Below are 27,227 nucleotides of genomic sequence, written 5' to 3' on the forward strand. Positions count from 1 at the left end.
AGGTCCCAGGATTCCTTGTGCCTGGTTTCAGTCCACAGTTTCCCCTTGCACAGACTCTGCTTCTCACCAGTAAGGTCAGAAGTCTGACCTTCAGCAGGGGAGAAACAGTCATCTCATATGCCAGTCTTCAAATCCACACCCCAGTTCTTTCATCCCAAGCATCACCGAGCATACCCCGAGACACTTCTTGCTTCAATTTTCTAAAATGCCTCCAAGCAGTGGAGGATTAGTGGCTGGGATTCAAGGAGGGGTGACTGCCAATCATCCCTGGATGGCTGTATGAGGATTTCCTAGTAGCTGTGTTCTGTGACCAGCTCTCCTTGAGGTGTGAGGAGACTCAAGTGCATTCTCAGCGTATACTCCAGGGACGGGATGGAGTGGTAGATTACTGGATGTGCCCTCAGTGACACGTAAGCACATTCTTTCCTCTTTTCTACTGCTCAGATTATCATTGAAGATATTGGAAACAAAAGGAAATATGACTTCCCCCTTAACCGCTGGCTGGCACTGGATGAAGACGACGGCAAAATCCAAAGAGACATCCTAGTGGGCGGAGCTGAGACCACAGGCAGGCTGGAGAGCGGTGGGGTCCCAGTGGGATCATCCTTTCTTCTGAGGAGTCAGTGACCATGTCTGTGGGCTTATGACTGTGGTCAGGTGGGAGCCAGCTGGGTTTGAGGACGGCATCTTTGCTGCCCCCCAAAATGGTCTGGTTCTCTGGGTTGCCACCGAGGCTGTGGATATCGGAGGATACAGGGTGATGACCCTAGGCATTACTAGCTATGGGTAGAGGGAACTAAATGAGGAAGCCAGAAGGGGAATTCATGACCATCTTACATTTTATATAATCCTTACAGTCACCTACAGCATAGGCATTGTCTTCTTCCCAACTCACAGATGAGAAAACGGAGACATATAGAAGTTAAGAAAGCTGTCCAGGGTCACATAGCTTGGTGAAGACAGACTGGGTATTTGGTCTGCCTCCTGAAGTCCCCTTACCACAAGTTCCACAGGAAACCTCCACCCCTCAGCCTGCCTGAGATGGTCACTGGGGTTCTAGAAAACTTGCGTGTGCTTTACACGTCTGAGAATTTGCTCGTCTGCCAAAGTCCACCTCTCCCTTTGACTGGAGACACGGCCAGAGTTGTGTAGTGTAACACATAGATGGCAACACAGATTGGCTCCAGGTGGCCCGTCAGGAGAATCTTCAACATTCTTCTCCCATGACTTTGTAGCCCTTGCATCGCCCCCGCCGCCCCTGCCCCCGCCGCCCCTGCCCCTGCAGCACCTGCCCCTGCTGCACCTGCCATGAGCACCTGCGCCCGCCGCACCTGCCCATGAGCACCTGCCCCCGCCGCACCTGCCCCTGCAGCACCTGCCCCTGCTGCACCTGCCCATGAGCACCTGCGCCCGCCGCACCTGCCCATGAGCACCTGCCCATGAGCACCTGCCCCCGCCGCACCTGCCCCTGCCGCACCTGCCCCTGCAGCACCTGCCCCCGCCTCACCTGCCCATGAGCACCTGCCCTGCAGCACCTGCCCCCGCCGCACCTGCCCATGAGCACCTGCCCATGAGCACCTGCCCCCGCCGCACCTGCCCCTGCAGCACCTGCCCCCGCCGCACCTGCCCATGAGCACCTGCCCCCGCCGCACCTGCCCATGAGCACCTGCCCATGAGCACCTGCCCCTGCTGCACCTGCCCCTGCAGCACCTGCCCCCGCCGCACCTGCCCATGAGCACCTGCCCCTGCCACACCTGCCCATGAGCACCTCCCACGCTTCGCCCTAACACCCATACCTTCTGCTCTTCCAGACATCTTCCCCTGCGTGTCTGCCCCCCTCCTCTCCTCTCCCTGCCATGTCTGCTCTTTTCTTTGTTCTTAAACCCTGGGACAGAACAAAAGAATGCCAGTAAGCCCTTCATGGAACTTCTGGTTCAAATGCTGCTGCTCTCTCTATTTTCCTTTGTGCCCTATTTAGTTTACTTAACCCTCGGTGATTCTTCTGCATAATTCCAAGGGCTCACAAGGCCTTCTGACTGATCAAAACCCAGGATGACCCAACTTATAGTGACCCTCACTCTTCCTCAGCCCAGGTGGGAAGGGAGATGTCAGTGCCCTCTCTCAAAAGTTATATTTTCCAGCAAAACAGCAAGCTAAATGAACTAGATAGGTCAGATATAAATCTCCATCAATGGACTTGACTGTTATAATTAGATTAGACATAACAAAATTTATCTAGCAGCTATTAATAATGTACACACGGTAATTAACATTAATAATACGTACTATTCTTAGAAGCTCAACTTCCTCCTTCTCTTTGTTTCTCATAATCAGTGCTGACAGTTTCCTGAAATAACAGAGGCAGTTCATCCCCCAAACTCACATATACTAACACACAATGTTGAAACACAAAATGAGGTTGTGAGGGGCCCTGGATGTGGTCTGAGTGAGTAAAACGTGAGGGGACACATGGGTGTGTGTGGTCGAGTAAAGCCGTAGACAAGACAGAAATGGGGGTATTCTGATGCAGTCCACTTTGAACCCTCTCTGCCTCTCTTTCCACGCCAGCCATAACGTATGTTGTCACTGTCTTCACTGGGGATATCCGTGGAGCTGGAACCAAATCTAAGATCTACTTGGTCATGTATGGAGCCAGAGGGAATAAGAACAGTGGGAAAATCTTCCTGGAGGGTGGCGTGTTCGACAGGGGCCGCACAGACATCTTCCACATCGACCTGGCTGTCCTCCTCAGCCCCCTGAGCCGGGTCTCCATTGGGCATGGCAATGTAGGCGTCAACCGAGGCTGGTACTGTGAGAAGGTAAGGTGCCGATGTGTGAGCATTCTTGGGTTCAACTGCTTCTTCAACCTCTACGTACAAACTCTACCTTGCATCCCTGTGACGGCTGCTCTCAGTTGTTAACTACATCTGGAATTAACCAAAAGCCCGAGCTGCTGGGCACACCCATGAGGGATGTTTTAGTTAATTAGATCATTTGAGGTAGGAAGTCCCATCCTAAATCTGGGCCACACCTTCTGGTGGAAGCCCTTACAAAGGACAAGGAAGAAGGAAGCTCTTTTCTTTTTGCCTGCCTGCCCTCACTCTCACTGGCAAATCCATTCCTTCGCTGGCGTGAGAGCCGGCTTCTTCGGGATTCCAGTGTATACTGAAGAGCAGCTGGTACACCCAGCCTTGTGGACTGAGAAACTACTTCCTATTGGTAGACAGCCATTGTTGGGCTGGCTGGACCACAGCCTGTATGCCACTCTAATAAGTCCCATTTATATGTGTATATATACATGTGTGTATACGTACATACACACATATACATATATAATCATTCCATCAGTTCCCTTTCTCTAGAGGACTCTGACCACAACAGTCTTATTTCCTACTTCTCTTAGACCAATCAGTTGTAGAGTATATGGTACTCCCTTGTACATGATCGATCATGTCCATCTCTTTTGTCTTGTTGGTAGGGACTTACGGGAGAGGGGGCCTGTCTCCAAACACAGCAGTGGTTACCATAGATGCATACCTGCCAGTTACAGATGACATGTGGTGGTGTTTCCCCTTGGCTTATGAAACAATCAACAACAATTTTTAAATGTATCTATGGGACCTGTACATTGCCTTGAGTCCGGCCTGGCCTGACAGGGAGTCCCCTTGCAATCCGGATTATAGAATAGGGCCCTGTCTCATGAAGAAAGAGGAGGAGAGAAGGAAAATGGTGATTTAGTTAATCAGCCTTTCCCTCGTGTTTAATGCTTCCTGTATTGCTGGGGAAGTCAATTTATCTTAAAGCTATGAAAATAAGGGGATGGGAGCTGGAGAGATGGTTCAGCAGTTAAGAGCACTGGCTGCTCTTCCAGAGGGCCTGAGTTCAGCTCCCAGCACCCACATGGCAGCTCACAATCATCTGCAACTCCAATTCCAGGGGATCTGACACCCTCTTCTGGTCTTCAGGGTGCCCAGATATAGTACACAGACATACATGCAGACCAATACTCATATACATTAAAGAAATAATAAAAATTGTTTAAAGCTATGGAAATACACTTCTACATTTCCTTCTGAACATGGTAAAGTTTTGGCTTTCCTATCCATGTTTAATCTGCTCGTAATTATTTTTGTGAGGTATATTTTTTCCAGATATATATTAAAATATTTTAGCTATATGTATTAAAGGATTTACAAACTACAATAAAGTTCCAGGGCTAGAGAGATGGCTCAGCAGTTAAGAGCACTTACGGCTTTTGCAGTAGGCCTAGGTTTGGTTCCCTACTGGTGACTTACAACTGTCTGTAACTTCAGTTCCAGGGATTCTGATGCCCTTGTCTGGCCTCCACAGGTACTGCGCACATACGGTGCACATAAATACATGCAAGCAAAACACTGGCACATAAATAAGCACATTTTAGGAATAATATACCTGAACTTCAACCCAGACCTACTGAGTCAGATTTTCCAAGGTTCTGGATATTTAACAAGTTTTACAGATTTAGGTGGGAGGATACAGGGGGCTAAACCCAGGGCCTCATGCAAGCTATGCAGTGCTCTGCCACTGAGCTATAATCTCGGTCCTTATCTTCCTCCCCCTCCCTCCTCCGCTCCATCTCTCCGTCTCTCTGTTTTTGTCTCCCTCTCTCTTTCTTTGTCTCTTTTATAAGTTTTGAGACAGAGCCTCTCTCTCTTCCAGGTTGGCCTTGCACTCACTCTACAGCCCAGGCAAACTCTCCAGTAACTGAGACCACAGGCCAGTACTGTCAGGACTTAACTTGATAACTCTTGTCATTAAGAAGGTTTGAGAAGCAATGACTTAGTTTCAATGGGAAATGAAGCTTTGGGTTTTTTTCCCCCATTGAAAGTAAAACCAGTATTCCCACAAACAGACAGACAAACAAACAAAGCAGATAAAAACCCAGCTCCCTTGTGCTTTCTGCTCTGTCCCATGTATTGATTTAGTCTATTTCTGCACCAATACAGCATTCACTGCCTTCAGTTTACATAGTTGTGCTGTTTCTGCTGAGACAAATTAAACCCAGCTTACTCCTATTTCTCAGGGGTAGATTGACATCTGTCTTCATTTATTGCCCCTTAAGAGTTTTAGAATCTGCTCCCCAAGTTGATGAAGTGTCAACTGGATCTACAGAGTCCCTTGGAAAACTAATATATATTTTTTTAATTTACCAACTCCCCTTATCTATGAGCATGGTACACTTCTTAAAATTTAGGTCTTTAAACTGTTTTTTCTGTGTAGTTTTATTTTTTCCTTCTTCAAGAGAGTGTATGGCTGTATTGGATATAATCATATAGATCTTACAATTTGTGTCATAAATGATCTTCAAACTTATCTTTTCTAACTATGTGTTGCTGATTAAGTACTTCCCATGTACTGAGCTTACATGTAACCGTCTTTTAAAGGTTGCATTGATTTTAATCACTTCTCCACATATTCTTTGAATGTCTTCTCTGTCAGCAAGTCTTCCAGAGCTTGGTTGGTCTTCAGGTTCCTCACCTACAGAGAAACTTACTATTTCTTTTTAAATTTTGAGCACATGGCCTCAGATCTATAGTAGAATGCTGAACAGAAGGTTACATAGTGTATATCTCTGTTTTGTTTCTAATTGTGTGTGAGATTGTGGGCAGGCATCATGCACACTAAGCTCTACCACTGAACTGCACTTCCCAGTCTTCGTTTTTTCTGTAAAAGCGACTGTTCTAATGTTTTATTTCTTTAATTATGTTTGAAGGGTTTGGTATGTGTTATTAAACTGATTAAATGAATTCTTTCAAACACTTTTGTTTTGTTTTGTTTTTCAAGACAGGGTTTCTCTGTGTAGCTTTGCACCTTTCCTGGGACTCACTTGGTAGTCCAGGCTGGCCTCGAACTCACAGAGATCCGCCTGCCTCTGCCTCCCGAGTGCTGGGATTAAAGGCGTGTGCCACCACCGCCCGGCTAAATGAATTCTTGTAGCTAGAGTTTTCCTGCCTTGCCCACAGTCAGGACAAATCTCTCTCACCCGCCAGTCCCTCAGCCACTCAGACCCAACCAAGTAAACACAGAGACTTATTTTGCTTTACAAACTGTATGGCCGTGGCAGGTTTCTTGCTAACTGTTCTTATAGCTTAAATTAATCCATTTCTGTAAATCTATACCTTGCCACGTGGCTCGTGGCTTACCGGGCATCTTCACATGAGGCTTATCCTGGTTGCGGATGTATAGGCAGGACTAACAGAGAGGAGAAATAAAAGAATAGGAAGGCAGAAGGAGTCACTGCCAGCCGCCACCAGGACATGTTGGGCATGGTTTGAGGCCATGTTATTAGACAACCCTTCCTAGTGAGCTGAATCCTTACCATTGTCTAACATAAGGAAGTTAAGGAAGGTACAGTCAGCTGCAATCACTTTAAACAACTGACAACAGGATCCATTGAAATGATACGTGGATGCTGAGCAGTGACTTCTTAGCCTAGAGAAGATTCTGCAGTGTCCAGGACGTTCCTTTGGACAGCCGCATTGTGAGTGGCCAAGAGGGCAGGGCTCCGTGTTCTAAACCCATGCACTCTGAGTGTGGATGGTAAAGGCTAGGGGTCAGGATTTAAAGGGGAAAAGTCCAGGGGAAGGCATTTGGCTCCATACTACATTCTAGATATGAACTGATTAGCTTTTATATGCTTCACCTTTTTCCTACAAAAATTCATCAGGTGGTCAAGGCCATTTGGTTCACATTCACAGATTTTATGGTGCACGTGAGTAAATGTGGTGTCCAAAGAGGACACAATATATAGAAGAAAAAGATTTGGGATCTAAGCTGGTGAGTTGGAGGATGTATGACAGCTACTGCAAACGACTTTTCTTTAAAACAGTAATTTTTAAAAAGCATTCTTCATCTGCAAAATACGTCTCGAAAGAGGTATCTTTTAAATTAAGACTTGGCGAGAAAGGTAACAGGAAAAGTGCCATTCTTTGAAGGTCCCAGCACAGATACCTCTGCACTTGGTGCTGTGGAGGCCACTAAGCACTGTGAGCGCGTCCTGTCAGTGGACCTAAAACAGGGGACTCCTGCCGTCTACCTTGCCAGGTGGTGGTCCTGTGCCCCTTCACGGGCATCCAGCAGACGTTCCCCTGCAGCAACTGGCTGGATGAGAAGAAAGCAGATGGGCTGATCGAGCGGCAGCTCTATGAGATGGTGTCTCTGAGGAAGAAGCGGCTGAAAAGTAAGTGTGAGGGGCCCACAAGTGGGTACAGGCCATGCACTGTTGTGGAGATAATTCCAGTGTCCCCAAACTGAAGGAGCTGCTGTAATGGACACGGGGTTAAACTGGGTGATTCACTACAGTGAACTCTGAATATACTAGTCATAGGATGGCGGACTCAGTTCTTCCCCACTGCTAAAATGTAGTAAGTCTTTAGCCATTAATGAGACACTTACCTTATTACTTGTAATAGCAAGGGACTCAGCTTTATATTCGGCACTTATGTAGTGGGTTCTAAGAATGGACACAATTGTGTATAAACTCCAGTCCTAATCATTTGATTTTTTTTCCCTCCTTCTCCTCCCCAACACTTGGAGTTTATGATTCACCCTGGCCTGTGTTGTAGAATTTCCTTGGTCCCTTTGGGTCTGGACGACTGATCTGAAGAAAGCTGGTACCAACTCACCCATCTTCATCCAGATTTATGGGCAGAAGGGGCGAACAGATGAGATTCTCCTGAATCCCAACAACAAATGGTTCAAACCAGGCATCATCGAGAAGTTTAGGGTAGGAAGGGGCTGGGATGGGAGGGGAGGGAGATGGGAAAAAGAGATGAGAGAGGTACAGGACATGAAGATTCCAGTTTTCCATACCAAAGTTTAAAGACAAAAAGGTACATTGGAGACTTTGGGCTCCTACAGCAGTGACAAATTTGATGATTTATATGCAATTTATTGAAAATGATACAATTTATATCTGGCCTTCTATCTGAAATAGTCTAGGATGAAGCCTGGAGGGGGGTGGGGGTGGCGGGGTGTGGGGGAGGCAGATCGAAGGATAGACTGCTTGGAGCATTCAGGAGTAGGGTGAGTGGGGTAATCGTGGGCTCAGGGGCACACATTAGATTGCTCAGCCTGGCTGCATTCAGCATAAGGCCCGACTTTTAAGGGGAAACATGAATTTTGGAGCATTTGAAAGAAAATCCAGCTTTGAACTTTGCAGTATGTACACAGAGCAAGTCTTTGCCCTCAAAAGTGCTGCTTCGACCTTTGGGGAGAAGAATCTGTAATTGGCTGCTGTCCTCTCTGAGCACCCACTGATACCTCTATTCTAGCACCAAATTCATTGGTCTTTATGTATTTGTCTTCTCTGCCAGACTCGGGGGCCCCCGGGAGAAGGGCACGGCTGCTGTATTGATCTTTTTGTCTGTCTCGGTGCCCAGCAGACTCCTGGGGCTGTGGCCCTGCGCTCATTTGCAGGGCTGCCATATGAATCTCGTTCCTGGAAGCTCTCTTGGCTGAATCCCACTGTGGGTCAGTTATTTTTGTTCGGTTTTCACCAGCCCAGACTGAGCACGAGCTTCACATAGCCATCTTGGTCCCATGAGCCCCTGGTTACCAGGAACGGGAGAGAATGGAATGTTTGAGTGTGGCTCGAAAGCAAACCCATCCTTACTGGGAAAAAAGCAGCCCAAAGGAGCACCCACCTGCCTGTGGTCAGTTACGAGGACAGATGTATTTCCATGAGTGTCCACACAGGACTTTTAATTTTTCCTTGTAGATGGAGCTCCCAGATCTCGGCAGGTTTTATAAGATTCGGGCGTGGCATGATAGGCAGAACCCTGGCTCTGGATGGCATTTAGAAAAGGTAATACCTTGGAGGGTCGGGAGGAGCCAGAGCCATACTTCTTCATAATCATGTCATATATATTTGCCTCTGTATTTGTTAGAATTAGAGGTAGGAAGAGTAGGCATGGGCTGTGTGTTGGGGACAGGTAGGGAGAGATCTTCCAAAGTAAACAGAGAGACTGCTCAGGTGTCCTGTTATCCAGAAGTTAGTTGACTATAGACTTCTAAGAGGCCAGGGGAAGAAAGAGGAGGCTGATCATCTGCCTTCCCCAAGAGTCACAATAAGGAAATGTTTTAGCTCTCCCTAAGATGAGCTAGTAGAGAGGGCATGGTGGCACACACCTTTAATCCCAGCACTTGGAGGCAGAGGCAAGCTGATCTGTGAGATTGAGGCCAACTTGGTCTACAAAGAGAGTGCCAGGATTACACAGAGAAACCCTGTCTTAAAAAAATTAAACTAAACTAAACTAATAAAAAAATAAAAATGAGAAAATACAAAACTTAAAAAAAACCAAGAGAGTAGGATGAGGATTCCAGGTCATGGGTGGGAATCCCTGGTGGAGCCACCTGCCTACCTCAAGACTACCTCATTGTAGATGACCCTGATGAACACTCTGAATAAGGACAAGTATAACTTCAACTGTAATCGCTGGCTGGATGCCAACGAGGACGACAATGAGATTGTGAGGGAGATGACTGCAGAAGGCCCAACAGTGCGGAGAATCATGGGAAGTAAGTATGGAGCTGCTTGCTGTCCTGGGGAGGTGGCAGGGCTTTACTTGGTGGGCTAGTGGGGGCCTGGAGGTCTTGTCTACTGTGCATCGTCCACCCTCTCAGAATGCTGCAGTGGACTAATTAGGTTCCAACCTAATGGCTGGAAGGATCCATTCCAGGCCATGGTGCTAGGAATTGTCTCTGATGAGTATGATATGGGGTAAAGGAGATTGCCATAAGAGGAGGAGTCTGCACTAAACAACAGCTACCCAGAGCCTCCTTAAAATTAAAGGGAATAACTTCTTCAAATTGTGAAATTTGGTGAATTCTCTCCACACAGTAAGGCTGGATCTGGGTTTTTATGACACAATAACCACAGAAAACTTATGTCCAAAAGACCTAGTAATAGCCCAAAGTAGAACTGGGGAAGCTCCTGCCGTGTTTAGACAGTTGGTAATAGGCAGTCAGACCTAGGACAGGTCTTTCACTTGTTGGTTCAATGACTGTTAATCCTGAGATGCTACCTCTACTTTTGTATATTCAATAATACTTGTTTTGAAAACAAAACTATCATCTCTCTTTACATAAGATAGCATCAAATGGTTTCCATCTAATGGAGGCTTTGTAGAATACATAGTTCATCAAGGCAGAAATGCATCTGGTCTTACCTGACCTGTGTGTTTATGCCCGCATTGTGCCTGCAGGTCTCAGGGAGAGGGTCCTGGGACCTAGTCACTCTCTGAGTCCTTCTAACCAGCTCTTACAATTTTAGCTCCTTGGTCTCCTCTCCTGAACTTATCCAGCACTTTCATCCTTGAGCATTTGAGGGGAGAGGTTGCTTTTTGAAGCTTCTCAACTCACAGCTCTGACCAGCTTTCTCAGGGTGCCTTATCTCATGGAGGACTTGTTGAACTACACATTGCTGGGCTCTGGGATAGAAATTCCAATTCAGTGGGTCTGCATTAGGACTCCAGAACATGTTTGTCTTAGTGAGGGTTTCAATTGCTGTGAAGAGACACCATGACCACAGCAACTTTTATAAGGATAACTAATTGGGATGGCTGACTTACAGTTTCAGAGGTTTGGTCCATTATCATCATGATGGGGAACATGGCAGCATGCAGGCAGACATGGTACTGGAGCTGAGAGTGCTTCATCTTGCAGGCAACAGGAAGTCAACTGAGGGAAGCTTGAGTAAAAGAGACCTCAAAGCCCACCCCCACAGTGACACACTTCCTCCAACAAGGCCACACCTCCTAATAGTGCCACTCCCTTTAGGGGCCATTTTCTTTCAAGTTACCACAATGCTTAACCAGCAAACTTTGAAAATATCAGCACTGCATAACCCTCCCCCACACCCCACCGAACCACACTGGGAACCACCATCACTGAGGATGTCCCACTTCTCTGCTCTTTTAAAGTTTCCAGATTTTTCTTGCTGTTTATGTTCTTGTCTCTTCCACCAGACATCTTGGTTCGATCTTTAAAGTCATTTAGATTCTCATTTTAGTGAGGTGATCCAAAGAAAACATCTGGCAGTTTAAACTAGAATGCCCAGAATGTTCTTTGCTCTTTGCCTCAACTGAAGCATGACTTTCTCTCAAGAATCCTCTTTTGTTGTCATCAAAAACCCTGGGGCACAGGGTGGGAGCACATTCTCTCGACTCACACTTGCGTCTCCAGACCCTTGCTGTAGGTTCTTGGGACCCACCTCCCTCACTGAAGGTAGTGATATCAACTTTTGGTGTCCCATGGTCCTAAGGTAGTATGCTGGCTTACTGGGGCAGCCATAACAAAACGTTGAACTGTGAATTTGGTAGCTTACACAACAAGAATTTGTTTTCAAGTAGTTCTGGGTGCTACAATCCAAGACAAAGATGTTTTCAAGGTTCATCTCTCCTGGCATCTTTCTCCTCCACCTAGAGGCAATGGTATTTGGGTCCTTGGGTCTTCTGGGAGCCTGCTCATCGGTGTTCTCGTCTCTTCCTCTCACAAAGATGTCAGCAGAATGGATGAGGTCCTACCCACACAGCATCATTTTACCTTAATTATCTTTTAAAGTTGCCATCTCCCAATGGTCTTAGAGATCTTAGGGATTAGAATCTCAGCAAATGAATTTGGGTTTCAATGCAGCCCATAATAGGCAATATCTCTTAAAGCATGCTCAAGGGTCAATTTATATCAAATTTCCCATCCTGTTTATTAAAATGCAGGTTCCTGGGCCAAACCCAGCTATGCTAATTGGAGTCCCAGGGCTATGCCTGGTGTGCTAGTTAGGAAAGAGAGTCCCAATGAGTCATTATTTTGATCAGGTTGACCTGTGGACACATCTTTTGGGATGTGTCTTGATTGTTAATTGATTAGGAACATCCATTGACTGGGTCCTAAACTGTAAGAATGAGCAGGAAGCCAGCAAGGGCTTGTTTATTCTCTCATTGCTCTTGACTGTGGATGTGGTGTGACTAGCTGCTTGAGTTTCTGCCTTGACGTCCCTGAAACAATGGACCATAACCTGGAATTATAAGCCAAATAAACCCTTTCTTCCCAAAGCTAGTTTTGATTAGGGTATTTGTCACAGCAACAGAAATGGACACAGCTAATGAGAATATTAGAAAGAGCACCTTTTGCCTTTTCCAGCCTTCGTGGGACCTGATCCATCACTGAGTCCCTCTGGCATCATCCCTGAGTCCCTCTGGCACCATTGTTTCCACATTGTGCCAGGGTCATTCCATTCTCAGTGTGAGGGGATCAGTTTGAGAAGCAAAACCACAAATTGTTACCCATGCAGAGAAAAAGCTCTAAAATCAGGTAGAGAATGAGTGGACTAGGCAGATAATAAGCTCAATCTATCACTTGAAGGGGGAACTGCAGGGCATGGTGTGTAAATGCCATGGAAACCAGCTGTGGTAAACTTTCTGGGCAGCTGTTGTCTGAAAGGCAGACAAAGTCCATCCAAGCCAGGGCAAGGAGTCTGACAGTAGAGGTCGTGGGAGGAGATGGTTCCCACAGACTCCATATTGGCTACGCATAGAATAGAGGCTTTTCGTGGCTGTAATTTGAGTGTTGTGCTGTTAAAGAACCATTTCAATGAGGAAAAAATTAGTGATTAATATAGATGGAATGAATGGCTGTCTGTCTGTCCTGGCTATAAAGACAGTTTGATGCCCCCTGCCAGTCTTTGGTGGCTCTTCAGCACCTCTGCTAACTCAAATTCCTTGAACTCACTTACTCCTTTTGGCTCATGAAAATTTCCTCTCATGCTTAGAGCACACTCCTGTCTTCTCTCAGATCTCCTGTGGTCCACACTGTTCCTTGGACCACTACTCAGACCCAAAGGCAATGTCCCACTCCTCTAGTAGGTAACAAATAATGTGCATGGCTGGGCTGTAGTGGCGAAGGACTTTAATCCCACCACTGGGGAGGAAGAGGCAGGTGGATCTCTGAGTTTGAGGCCAGTCTGGTCAATAGAGCGAGTTCCAGGACAGGCCCCAAAGCTATAGAGAAACCCTGCCTCAAAAAAATAATAATAATGTGCATGGTTTCCCAGAGACCTTTAATGGAGAGTCTTGCAGTCATGTACAAAGAGTAAATACCAATTTAAAATCAATCCTTAGAGTCTGAAGTTGTGTGTTCCCAGTTTACTTACAAAATCATGGCCAGCCAAATAAGCAATTAATGTCATGTCTAGTTGTTCAGAGGATTTGGGGAGTGATTGTACTGATTAGAGATGAGGACAAAGCATGCACCAACTCACAATTTATTTCCACCTAGCCTTTCCCTCAGGAGATGGCAAAATAAATGAGATTCACTTTCTCCACTGTGATTACACACTCCTCATGAGTGGGCAAGAGTCCGTTGGACATGAGTGTTGAATATTGCTGCTGCTCGTTAATCAGATTGAACCATAATTTTTAAATTGAAGCCCAAGAGGCTCTGGTACTTGCCCATCTGTTTAACGTCTCTCACTGCTGATGACTAGCAATGCAATTATGTTCAATTGTCCACAGTCTTGCCAGGCAGAGTTGGGGACCTCAGTGGCTGGTGGGCTCAGAGGGACCCTTACGGAGTAAGGGCTTGTCAGGACCTCCAAAGGAACAGATCTTAGACCTCTGGGACAAAGGGGATGAGGATCCCCAGGAATGGGATTTCTATGTTTGTTACCATTTTGCTTTTAGGAATTTTCCAGCAACATGACTACAAAAGCAAGACTAACCAGCAAATCAAGCTGGAACAAGGCTGAGGTTGGAGGTTTTGATTTTCCCTTGGTTTCTTTTGCTGGCCAACACCAGCCAGAGCTGTCCATTCCTCCTGTTATCACATCATATCGATGAGAACATGCTTCAGTCTGCTTTCTGTTAGTGTGACCAAAAAGCTGAGGTTAAACAAGGTAAAGGGAGGAGGTATTCCTTTTAGCTCCCAGTTTTGGAGGGTTTAGTCCATGGGTGTTCCCAGGCATGTAGGGAAGCGGCAGGAGGCATGTGGCAAACCAAAGTCACATGGAAACTAGGAAACACGGTAACAGAGAGGTAGAGATGGAGAAGAAAGGGTCAAGTACAAAGATATAGCCTTCAAGACATGCCCCCAAGATCTACTTCCTCCAGTAGGCCCCACCTCACAAATTTTCCACCACCTTAGCAGCCTAAGGTAGGAATCCATGAATGAATTAACATGAGGCCAGAGTCCTTATGATCCTGTCAGTTCCAAAGTCCTCCCTCTGAATAGCACTGGGGACTGAGCTTTCAACATATGAGATTTTGGGGGACACTTAAGATCCAGACCCTAGCATAACATGTACAGCGCTGCTTATACAAAGGCATGTAGCATTTGAATTTTGAAAATTTCCTGGGGGAGGCAGGGATGATTTAATTTTGAGAAATGTGATTCTGTGGGGGAGGTAATGTTGGGGGGCAAGAGATGTTTTCCTGAACTTCAACCATGCTTGAAGTGTCTACCAGCACCTGTTTTACTCAAGGCAGGCCTTCATGGACAATGCTTTTTCGCCTTCTGACAAATACTTTGGCACAGACACCACATCTTCATGAGCCCACCTGGTTCATGGTCAGAGTGATTTTTCAGATGTCCCTATATGGAAATGAGTACATTATTGAAATTGATTTTGTGCACTGTACTATCCAGTGATTTGTCTCACTTCTGATATATTTCATCTTCACTCTAGGTGGAGTACCAATGAGTAATGTCTCTTTTAAAAAACAACAGCTTTATTGAGAAAAATTCATGTGCCATTCATTCCACACACTAAAAGTTCACAAGCCAATGACTCTTGATCTGTATTTGTGGATCTGTACATCCATCAGCACTATCAAATTCCAGAACATTTTCCTACCCCTAAAGACACCCCGTGCCCATTAGCAGCCACCTCTTTCCCCACCTAACTCTGGCCTCTCACAGCCACTAACCTGGTTTTGGTCTCCTCTAGCAAATGGAATCACACAGGTTTTCTTTCATTAGTGTGTACTCAAGGTCCCCCCACCGTACGATGTATTGGTGTTTTGTGGGTATTTATTTAGGGTATGTGTGTGCAGGTGTGCACATGCCCTGGCTCACAGATGGCCGTTAAAGGAGAATTCTTGAGAGTTGGTTTTATCCTGACACTTTGTGGGAGCCAGGGATCCAACTCAAGCCACCAGCCCTGTGTATCAGCGCCTCTACCTGCTGAACTACCTTTCTGGCCCATGATTTCTTTTGAATTGATGAATGGTACTCCACTGTATGGATGTAACACGCTCAACTGTTGAGCACTTAAGCTGTTTCTGCTTCTTGGTTATCATGAGTATTGCTGCCCTGACATTCATGCAGGTGTTTTTGTATGAACATGCTTTCTGGTCTTGGGATGTGTAACCAGAGTCAGACTGTAACTCTCCTCGTAACTTTTTGAGCAACTGTTGAGCTATTTTTCAAAAGATGGGCACATTTTCACCAGGGTCGTGGGAGGTCCCTACTTGTCTATATCTTGCCTACACTTGCTGTTTTCCTTCTTGAGGGTTACGTTGCCATGTTACATGAGTTTGAGGAAAACCTTATCAAGTTCGACAAAGAAGTTAACTGTGATTCTAATAGGAACAGCATCAGAGTAGTTCTGTTTGGGGACTATTGACGTATTAACGATCTTAAGTCACGCAGTCCACAGACACGGGACGTTTCCATGCCTATTTATTGAACCTTTAATCTCAAAACTATTTTGTGATTTTTGAAGTATAAAATTTTCACTTGTTTTGCTAAATTCATTCCTAAATATTTTGTTCTTAAAAAAACATTTATTTCCATGTTCACTTTTATGTGTGTATGCATGCATGTGTACACAGGCACATCATATGTCTGAGTGCCTGTAGAAACCAGAATAGGCATCACAGGCAATTGTGAGTCACCTGATGTGGGAGCTAGAAACCGAACCTGGAGCTTCTGGAAGAGTAGAAAGTACTCTTGGCCTCTTGTTGCATCATCTCTCCAGCCCGTTTCATTCCTTCTGTTGTTGTGAATGGAACTATCACCTCCCCTCCTCCTCCGTCCCCCCTCTCATCTTCTCTTTGCTTCTTTTGATACGTTTTCTTCTGATATTAGGATTCATGTATTGTACACTGGCCGCAAACTCACTATATATCTGAAAATTTTCTGATTCTCCTGCCTCCACTTCTCAAGTGCAAGGATTACAGGCATGTGCTACCACACCCAGTTTGTGCAGTGATGAGGACTAAGGCTTTGACCATGTTAGTCGAGGACTCTTCTAACTGAACTACATCCTCAGTCCAGAAATGGTTTCTTAATTTCATTTTCCAATTATTTATTTTGGAAGAGTAGATTTTATATTCTATGACTTTGCTGAATTTTTAGAGGATCCCCTATGACTCTCTAAATACACAGTCCTGTCATCCACGAGGAGACACAGATTTACTGTGGCCTTTACACAGCCTGGATGCCAGTGTAAATTCACTCATCTTATTGCCTTGCTTGAAGACTTCTAGAATCATGTTGAACTTTTAAGTGTAGGTGTTTCATAGATGACCTTTATGAGCTGAAATTCCCTTTTGTTCCTTTTTGAAAATGGGTTTTTATCATGAAAGGGTATGTCAAATTCTTTTTGTGTGTCTATTGAGATGATCATGTGATTTTGGGTTTTTATTCTATTAGTGTGACATATTACATTAATTGGTTTTTAGAAGTTAAACCAAGTTATATTCCTGGGATAAATCCTACCTTGTTATAGTGTCTGATTCTGTGTGAACTCCAATTAGGCATTTTATTTTATTTAACTTCTTACTGTATCAAACATTTCTTATTTAAGTTATACATTTGATTCTTACTGAAAATAATTTATACAAAATATTCTGATCATGGTTTCCCTCCCCCTTATCTTCTCCCAAATCCTCCCCACCTCTCCACCCATCCAGTTCTTTCTTTATCTCTCTCTCTTTGGAAAAAAAACAGGCGTGTAAAATGAACAAACCAGAATTTAAAAAAAAAAAACAAAGAAAAGCACAAGAAACACACACACACACACACACACACACACACACACACACACAGAGAGAGAGAGAGAGAGAGAGAGAGAGAGAGAGAGAGAGAGAGAGAACCAAAACCCATAAAAGCATAAAATTACAAACTACTATATACAAGCAAAAGACTGATAAGGTTAAAAAAGCAGCAATACAGTCTGATACATAAACAAAAATCTCTAAAATCACCATTGAGTTTGTTTGGTGTTGGTTATCTATTGCTGGGGATGGGGCCTACCCTTAAGTGTGGTTTACATATCCAGTGAGACTCCATTGGATAAAACTGATTTTTCCTTTGCATGTGTTTGTCAATTGGAGATACCTTTTTAATTAGGAATGAGAGCTCATATTCACTTCCCTCTCTCAGTGCTGGGAACCCCTCTGGCTTGAAACTATGTAGGCCCTGTGCATGCTGACACGTCTTTGTATGTTCATACATGTGTCAATCCTGTTGTGTCTGGAAGACACTATTTTCTTGGTGTCATCCATCCCTCTGGCTCTTAGGATCTTTCTGCCTCCTCTTCTGCATAGTTCCTTGAGCCTTGGTGGGAGGAATTGGTGAAGACATCTCATTTAGGATTGAGTGTTCCAAGGTCTCTTACTCTCTGCACATTGTCCAGTTATAGGTCTCTGAATTACTCCACATCTTTGGAAAGAAGAAGCTTCTCTGATGATGGCTGAGTGAGACACTGATCTATGGGTATAGCAGAATGTCATCAGGAGTCATTTTATTGTTATGTTCCTTTAGTGGAACAATAATATTTGACTTTTCCCTAAGCCTGTGGCCTATCTAGTCTCAGGTTCTTGGTCACCTGAGTAGTTTCAGGCTTGGGTTCCATCTCATGGAATAAGCCTTCAATCCAATAAGACAATGGTTGGTTACTTCCACATCGTTTGTACCACTGTTGCATCATATTATCACACAGTCAGGTCACTATTGCAGATCAGAGGGTTTATAGCTGGGTTGATGTTTACCTTTCTATTCTGGTAGCATACAGAGTACCTTCCAGCACCATAAATGGTAGTCAGTAAGGGTGACAGCGCTAGTGAGGTACCAGCTCAACTTCCTCATGTTCAGGGAGTTATGTAGGTGTTGTCTCCAGCACTAGGGCCTTGCCATCAGTTCATGTAGAGAACCAATAGCCTTGGAACAGCCTGAATTGTTTGGAGATTTTCATGGGGTCCCCTTAGCCAACAATTCAGTTATATGTAACTCATTCCTGGCACTGGATGTTTCACTTGGTGGCAAAAGATGTCTAGTTGGGGCTTTGTCTCTTCTGTTATTTGGTGACTTCATTTAGATTTCATATCAATATAAATGACATTTCTATTGGAGCAGGTTCCCATACGGGCACTCAAATGGTATCAGCTGTTCCTTCTCATTGTCCCTCTCTTTCCTACTTCTTCCCTCCTCCTCTGCATTTGACCCTCCTGTTCCAGTCTCTCCATAATGATATTTTCTATTTCCCCGTCCTTTTGAGATCCTTCCTGCCCTGAGTCCCTTGCTCTATAGCTAATCTCTGATTATACAGATTGTAGCATGCCTATCAAAGGTTTAAAAGCTAACATTTATATATAATAGAACACATAGTATATTTGGCTTTTGGGGTCTGGGTCACCTCACTCAGGGATTTTTTCCCCCTAGCTTTATATATTTACTTGAAAATTTCATGATTTCATTTTTAAAAATGAATAATATTCCATTGTGTAACGTACAGCATTCTTTTTACTTATTCATCTGCTGATGGACATCTAAGTTGTTTCCAATTTCTGACTATTGTGAATAGAGCAGCAATGAACATGGATGAGCGAATGTCTCTGTAGTAGGATGTAGAGTCCTTTGGCTATATGCTCAAGAGTGGTGTAGCTGGATCTTGAGGTAGATCTATTTCCAGTTTACCATCACACTGATTCATAGTGTATATATTTTTTAAATTAACATAATTTCTTTATTGATTCTTTGGGCATTTAACATCATGCACCCTAACTCCACTCACTTCCCAGTCTCCCAATATCTTCCCCTCACCCCTGCAAGTGTCCCCACAGAAGAAAATTTTTAGAAAATCAAACCAAAGCAAAGCAATCAAGCAAACAAACAAAAACACAAAACAAAACAACAAAAACCTTCTTCACTCCTCCATCTTTCCTGCCTCTCCAACACCTCTTCATTTGTCCTGGTGGCACTGGGAGTGGTCCTACATAGTACACACTTTTGTCCAGTCATCTTTACTAGCAAATGCTCATTACAATGAGTCACTGGTCTGGTTCAAGGTCTCTGGTTTCTGCTACACCATCATCACTGGATCCTCACCAAAACTACTCTAAGATGGCCCACAGCCACCCTGAGTCATGGAGATGCCGCAAGTATTGTTCTATGGGACCAGTCCCTTCATGAGCTCCAGCAGGTCCTAGATAAGGTAGATGTTAGGGTGGGCCAACCCAAGGCCTGACTGTGGGCCTGGGTGGAAGCTGAGCTGGTCAGTCTGGGCCACTGGGTTCCTCAGACACCTGCCTGAGCAGAATTCCATAGTGCATAATTCTTTATCTGCATTGTAATATTTGGTTTACAGCTCTTGTGTTGAGAAATTTTGCATTTATATTCATAAAAGATACTGGTCTATAGATTTGTTTTCTTATTATGTCATTGCCAGTTTTGGTACCAAGAATGTGTGGTCTTCATAAAATGAATTCCGTAAGATGATTACCAACCTTTGTTACAAACTTGGTTCTTTTGGGTATATCTTTAAGTCATTTCAGAGAGGAATAACTAAGAAGGAAAGGGTCACCTTCATTGAAGAGATGTCATCCCACAGGCTTAGGGCTTAGATGGAACCAAAGAGGGAAAAGGAAAAGGTCATCTAAGCATTGGCTTGTTGCTGCTGTCTGTGCCATCAAGTCTGAATGGGCAGCCTCACACTCCGGCTGCCACCACCACCAGCCACAGCCACGGGCTATATTCTCCTAAACTGTGAGCCGACATAAGCCTCTGCTTCATGAACTTGCTTTTGTGTTTGGCTACAGCAATGGAAGAAACAACTAATAGAGAAAACTGGCACCTAGGAGTAAGGCTGTTTCTGTTGTAGCGGGAAACCTGAGCATGTGGTTCGTAAGCCTTTGGAACTGGTTTGAGGAAGGAATATGGGTGGGTTTGGAAGTGAAAGCTGGGGAAGGCCCAGAATTCTGTAAGCAGTTCCAGCAGGAGAAAGGAAGACCGGGTGCCTCTAGAAATGTTAATGGACAAGGTTATACTTAGGAGGGTTCAGAAGGAAATAATGATGCTATTGAGAATGGAGCTAGCAGCCATGCGTGTTATGTTCTGACCAAGAAACGGGCTGCATTCTACCTATGTCCTGAAAACTCAGGTGGGGCTGGATTAAAAAGCAATGGAGTAATTTACCTGATGGGAAGAAGCTTCAAACTTGAGTATAGCATGCAGGCTGTGGCGTGGTTTATTGCTCACTGCATTTAGTGAGGTCAATAGTGAGAATCCAAAGCAAAAAGTAGACCAGAAAGAAGCGGGGGGAGGGGGGGCACATAGTTTGGAAAGAAAAGGAGTGTGAATCTAGTTAAGGTCACAAACAAGGCAGGTATGGACAGTGTGGCTGCAAATGTTAAAAGGTATTAGTGACATTAAAGCGAATCAAGGACCTTGCACCCAGACAAAAGTAAGTGTGCCTCAGGTGTAAGGGCCTACTCATGGAATTGTAAGATTGTGGTATCACTTGAAGTTTGATTGGATACATTTGGCATTATGAGATGGGCATAGATAGGCCTTTTGGTCAAGGGTAGAGCACTATGGATTACAGTGTTTAAATGTCAAGTTGACGAGGAGTGGACTCGTGATGGTTAATCTTCATCATCAATCTGACTAGGTTTAGAATCATCATGGAAACTGACACACACTTCTGGATATGTCTTGAGGGTATTTTAGAGAAGATTAAGGGAGAGAGACCTACCCAGATTGACACAGGCCCACACAGAATGGCGTGGAACCATCACGTGGGCCAAGGGGTGGACTGAGCAATAGAGGGAAAAGGAGGAAGGGAACAGAACATGCGCACTCACATCGCTGCTCCTGAACCCATCCGTTGGTGAGCGAGCAACTTCGTGCTCCTGCCCTCACAGCTGAAAGCTCTCTTCCAAATGCCTTCCTTCCGGGATGGGCTGAGTCGCTTTCATCCCTGAACCAAAATAAACATCTTTTCCCTTGAGTGTCTTCTCAGCAGGTATTTGGTCAAAACTAGAAGAAAAGTAAATTAATATACCTACTCTTCTCTTGTTACACACTCTTCAGAAAATTTCTTTTTCCTTAAATGTATAGTAGATTTCTGCAGTAAGACATGCAGTAAGGACACAGGCTTCTCTTTGTGGGTAGTTTATTTCTTTTAATTATTCAGTCTTTTTACCCTATGAGTATGTTTCATTGCAAGTCAGTTTTGGTAGTCATTCTTTACTTTCAACCTATTTATGCTGCAGGACCTAAAGTATATCTCTTTGTGAGGAGATATTTAGATCCATATCCATTTGGACAGTCTCTGTATAGCTGATTTCTTTTGATGTTCAACTAATGACAGTTTTCAACTATTTCATTTTTCTTGTCCTTTCTGCCTCATACCTAAGCAGACTAGTGGGAATACATGGCTCCTTTGTTCTCGGCCCTGGTGGGAATTTTGTGCTACCTGGCCTATTACAGAATCATTTCACCCCAATCTTACCCCTTACCAACCTCAAGCTCTTTGCTGCCTCAATGTATTTGTGAACCTTCTTCAAAGTCTGTGAAGCTCCTAGAGTGCCTCCTTAAGTCAACAATACATCTTACGTTGGCTGGCTGTGTGGAGCATCATTGGCCTCCATTTCTGCAGGCTGCCCACCATACTCTGCTGTTATTGAAACATTAAGTCCATTTACAAATAATACATCACATTTAATGTAATTACCAATATAGTAAGATTTACATCTGTAATATGTTTTCTATAGTTTGTATTTTTGGCTCCCTCAATTCTTACATTATTATCTTCTTTAGCATTACATTGATTTTATAAAATACCATCTCTCTTTCTTTGTTGCTTCTTTTACTACACATTATTTCAGTTACTTTCTAAATAGTCTCCCCCAAATTACAACCCACATCTTAACTTAGAACAACCTAGTTCAAAGTAACGTCAACTTAATTTTAGTAATATATAAGACTTCACCCCCATGCACTTTCCTACACACAGTTGTTGTCATTTAAATTGTATCTTTGCCTAGGATATGTGATACCCTATATTGAAATTCTGTTTTTACATATGAAAGACTCACCAGTGCATTTTTATAGTTATTGTTCTCTGCTGTTGTGTTTTTATATAAAATGTGAGAAGACAGGTGTTAAAAATGGAAAAATACATGTACAGTATCATTGCCATGATCGCTTTATCTCTTCTCATGACTCATAATACTCCGATGAATTCAAGTTACTGTCTAGTGTGAAGATCTCCCATTAATACTTGTTACAGAGAATGCCTTTTAGTGATGGAAGTTTCTTGAAGTACTTGTTTGTTTTGGAATGCTTTAATTTCTCTTTCATCCCTGAAGGGCAGTTTTAGTGGATATAGAATCCTTGGATAATGGTCGTTTTCTTTCAGCTTATTGAAAGCATCCCACTGCTTTCCGGTTTCCATAGTTTTGGATGAAAAGTTGTCGGTTAATTTTTATGGCGTATCCCTTGTGCTCAATTTCCTGCTGCTCCTTTTTAAGATTTCTTCTTTGTCTTTGGCTCTTAGAAGTTTTATTATGATGTGTTTACAAGTAAATCTCTTTGGATTTTTTCCTATTCAGAGTTCATTTTATATAAAATGTCAAATATACAGATTAATGTTTTTAACACCAATTTGGGGAGTGTGGGACCATTTTATCTTTAAATATTCTTTCAATTCTTGTCTACATCTTCCTCATCATTGCTCCCACCAGATTTCATGGCTTTAAACGGAATGCATCTACCTATGGTGATCACCAGACCACGGCCCTCCAGATGTATTTAACCGCCATCTTGACTTGCGTTTTGTAAACATCTAACTGGCGTCTCAAGTGTATAGTGACCGGAACAGAACCTTGATTCCCATCCCCAAACTCACCCTACCACAGCTCTCCTCCACCTTACTAACAATTCTATCCACTAGCTGCCAAGACCAAAACATGACTTCTCTTTCTCTTGATTGCCTATCTGGTCTATCACCAAGACGTGCCTTTAAATTACATCCCCTACCTGTTGCTTCCTCTCCATTTCCAGGGAACACTAGTTCTGGGTGCCACTTTTCCTTCCCTCAGACTCCACAGGGGCTTCATCAGCAACTCAGTTGTAAGGGTCTTCCCTCTGGAAATTAAGGTGTGGGAAGTCTGAAGCCGGCCCCAGAAATTTGAACTCTTGTAAACATTTCCCATGGGTTTCTGATGATTGACAGACATGAAGAGCCTCTGGTCTGTCTAAACCAAGGCTTAGCATGAGTCAGCTCCCAAGTGGGCTCACTGCAGTGGGGTTTGGGAAGTCGAGCTGAGGGACAAGGTCATCCCAGGTAACAGCTGAAAGAGGTGGATGCAGAGCTTAGGCATGGGAGCAGAGGCAGCCAGCCAATGGTGTCCCCTTTTCTGTCTGTCAGTGGCCCGGTACCGTGTGACTGTATGCACAGGGGAACTCGAAGGTGCGGGAACGGATGCCAATGTCTACCTCTGCCTTTTTGGTGATGTGGGGGACACCGGGGAGCGACTACTCTACAACTGCAGGAATAACACCGACCTGTTTGAGAAAGGCAATGTAAGCTGCAGTGATGAGCCGCCCTCCTCCCAGCCCACCCCTGCTTTGTCTTCCTGTCTTCCCTGTTCTTTCAAAGTAGAGCTGATGGCTGATGTCAGGACCTCAACAATGAGGTAACATCTGTCTGGATGAGGGGAGTGGGGTCCTAGGGACTCCAGGTAGGAGCCATTTGAAGGACACAGAAATATCTGGTTGATTGGATCCTTGAGCAAATTTGGCTCACTGTCATTTGCTAACATTGATGGCAACTACAAGGCTCACAGTATTGTGCACCTAGAAGCTAGAGAGCCACCGTGGAGAGATTGTGGTCTCCTACCCTCCCCTCAGGTTGGAAAGGATGATGGACATCCTCAAGTATATGCTAGAGGATCCAGGCTGGGAGAAAATAGAAGATAATACACATTTTCTATTAGTCATGGTCACTGGGGGAAGCTTGTTCATATCTTTCTTTCCTTCCTTTCTTTTTTCCTTCCTTTCTTCTTTCCTTCCTTCATTTCTTCCTTCGAGAAACCAAGAAAAACACCAGACATGGATGTGAAAGAACTGAGATCTATTGCTAGTCACAATACAGGGTGTCAGGTGTCCCCCAGGTCACCACAGTCATCACGTGGCTCTAATCTGGGACAAAGGGCTATGAAGAAAGTATCAAATAGGTCTAGGGAAAGGCAGCCTTGGGCCACTCACTGCCCTCTCCTGTGCCACACTTTGCTTGTATGAGGTCAAGGATGCCGACCTGTGCCTGGCCATTGTGGAGATTATGGAGGACTGATAGACTGCACAGGGTCAGATGTGGTCTTCAGCACACAGTAGATGCCCAGGAAAGAGTCATTGTTCCAGTGATGTGAAGTGGGGGATGTTCAGGTGGAAGGAATTTGTAGATCCTCTGCTCCTCCTTCCTCCATTCACCCTTTTTCTTGGCACGAGAGAATTCAAGTAGAAGACTGAGCCAACTCAAGGGTGGGCATTTGAAGGCTGTGTTGGTAAAGGCCTTCTGGGCAGGAGGTTGTAGGTAGGCTTTGGTCCACCTGGGGAGGGGTAAGGAGGCCATGGTTGTATGTATTTTATATTTCTGTTCTCTGCGGTAGCTTGTGTGTCCCCGTGAAAGAACTGTAGCTCATCCTTTCAGCTCTGCCTTTGAATTTCTGGAGTATGCTGGTGTTGGGTCTCAGGGGAGCCATGTCTATGTGACTTTGCTGTCTTTTCTTTCCCAAAGGCCGATGAGTTCACCATTGAGTCTGTCACTATGAGGAAGGTGAGGCGAGTGAGGGTCAGACATGACGGCAAAGGCTCGGGCAGCGGCTGGTACCTGGACAGGGTACTGGTGAGAGAGGAAGGACAGCCCGAGAGCGACAACGTCGAGTTCCCGTGCCTCAGGTACGCATGTCCTCTGCCTTCCTTTCTTCCAGCTCGTGCTAGAGAAAGACTCATCCTCTTACATGGAGTAGTGAGGGAAACAGCAGCTCAGAGTGGCACTTGGTGAAGGAAGAAAGTGGCCTGGCAGGAGGTGTGTGGACCTGAGTCTCACATTTCTACCTCACCTGTACTGGGCAGAGGCACTCCAGTGGACCTCTAATGCCAACATGATGGTTTTTCTCATAAAAAACAAACCAACCAACCAAAAACACCCTGACATTTCCTTAATTTAAGTGATTTGTTGGAGGATTAGTCAGATGTAGAATGAACTATGGACACAAGTTGGATTGTTTTGTTTTGTCTTTTGTTTTTTGAGACAGGGTTTCTCTGTGTAGCTCTGGCTGTCCCGGAACTCGCATTGTAGACCAGGCTGGCCTCGAACTCACAGAGATCCACCTGCCTCTGCCTCCCCGAGTGCTGGGATTAAAGTCGTACAACCACCACCACCCAGCTGGATTTTTGTTTGAATAGTCTGGCCACATTTCTTGCTTGGTTCCATCATTTCAAGGTATCCAGCTTTGTTTGCATTTCCTTCTCTCAAGAGCGACGAGAAGTTTCTGCACTATTTTTCTGAAGTGCTCCTTGCACAACCGGCAGTTCCTGGTGATTCCTAAAGTTGCCAATAGAGGCGTTCTAGAACAAGGAGAAATATCAGGGTTTCATGAAACCCCGCTGGCTCTTATCCACCTGTGCTAATACCTGGGAGGAACACAAGCCAGATTAACCTGGGGCCTGAGCCCACACATTGATTCATTCTTCATCTGAGCTGTGCAACTCCCATAGCAGGGAAGGCAAAGTAGTTCTGAGCTATTTTAAGTGTGTGTGTGTGTGTGTGTGTGTGTGTGTGTGTGTGTGTGTGTGTGTGTAATGTGCACACTCCTGTGAGCTCCAGGGAAAGAGTCATGAAGCTACCAGCATGCTAACATCCATTTAGCAACACCTCATGGCAAAACTAGGTTGAAGCATTTGAAGCTGAAAGGAAATAGCTTTTTAAAACTATGTCTATTAATACCTCTAAGTATTTGGGTAGCAACAAAAGCATGTGTCATGGTGTCCTTTTACCTCTTGGGAGGGGCTGGGGATAGATAAATGGAGGAGACAAGGAATAACAGGTAAGATTTTCTGATGACTGGTGGCCTATCTGCTTCCATTCATGGCCAGACAACATCCCAGCCATCTCTCCTGTGGGCTCTGTGACTATGGGAGCCATCAGAGACCTTAGCAAGACAGGAAGGGAAAGTCCCAATGGTTCAGTTTAAGGGATGGTAGCTAACAGCCTGTGGTTCCCAAATCCTCTATCACCATTGCTTAGGATGACACCATGAATCTGAATCTATGTGTCTTGAACTCTCGGCTTCATCTTTCCGGTGTTCTGAACCACAGCCCTAAAACCTACATGAACGAACAGCATTTTAGTGTTTGCTACTACAAACTGACAGTGAGGTCCCCTGGGAGTGGGAGCCCTTGGGATTCGTGTATGAAATAAGTAAGAAGAGCTGAGGAAAGCATGGTGTTATCTCATCGGCCCTGGGAAGGGGTCATTATTCAGGAGGCCTGAGCTACATGCTGGAAGGGGCAGGGAGGAGGTGGCGCCTTGGCTTCCTTCATGAGCTGTAAGCCCTGGCTTCCTTTACAGGCTTATGTGTTGGTTTGAATGCATTAATGACAAACTCAAGTCACCAATAATGCATAGGTGTAACATCAAGGGAACTAAATTAAAAAGCTGACCCTCGGTATAATTAATCTAAAGAGAGCCCAATTTGAACTCTTTACTCCTCTTTCCCAGTATTTCCTGCTGTTCCAGTCTGTCTGTTGTGTGGGTTTGAATCTGCGTCTGCCTGAATACTGTCTTGTGAACTTGTCTCTTTCTGGCTCTAAGTCTGCATGTTCCTAGCAAAGGGCTTTGCTCTCTCTTTATCAAGCAACACAGAAAGCATCACATGAGGGATATAGAGTCTTACAAGGGATTAAGT

At 44.7% G+C, this 27,227-nt stretch overlaps 1 protein-coding gene across 3 annotated transcripts in view; it reads left to right on the forward strand.

The window, feature by feature from the left end:
- The window catches only part of Loxhd1 (lipoxygenase homology domains 1), a 163,435-nt gene that overhangs the window by 45,766 nt on the left and 90,442 nt on the right, over positions 1-27,227 (forward strand). For all 3 annotated transcript variants that reach the window (XM_037196946.1, XM_028872028.2, XM_028872029.2), the window contains exons 7-14: positions 445-568; positions 2,569-2,819; positions 7,084-7,219; positions 7,605-7,765; positions 8,759-8,845; positions 9,423-9,558; positions 23,687-23,841; positions 25,055-25,215. In XM_037196946.1, coding sequence (XP_037052841.1) covers positions 445-568; positions 2,569-2,819; positions 7,084-7,219; positions 7,605-7,765; positions 8,759-8,845; positions 9,423-9,558; positions 23,687-23,841; positions 25,055-25,215 — 1,211 coding nt within the window. The remainder of the gene's footprint in view (positions 1-444; positions 569-2,568; positions 2,820-7,083; positions 7,220-7,604; positions 7,766-8,758; positions 8,846-9,422; positions 9,559-23,686; positions 23,842-25,054; positions 25,216-27,227) is intronic.

The sequence above is a fragment of the Peromyscus leucopus genome, chromosome 19, assembly GCF_004664715.2.
Source record: "Peromyscus leucopus breed LL Stock chromosome 19, UCI_PerLeu_2.1, whole genome shotgun sequence".
Classification (NCBI taxonomy): Eukaryota; Metazoa; Chordata; class Mammalia; order Rodentia; family Cricetidae; genus Peromyscus; species Peromyscus leucopus.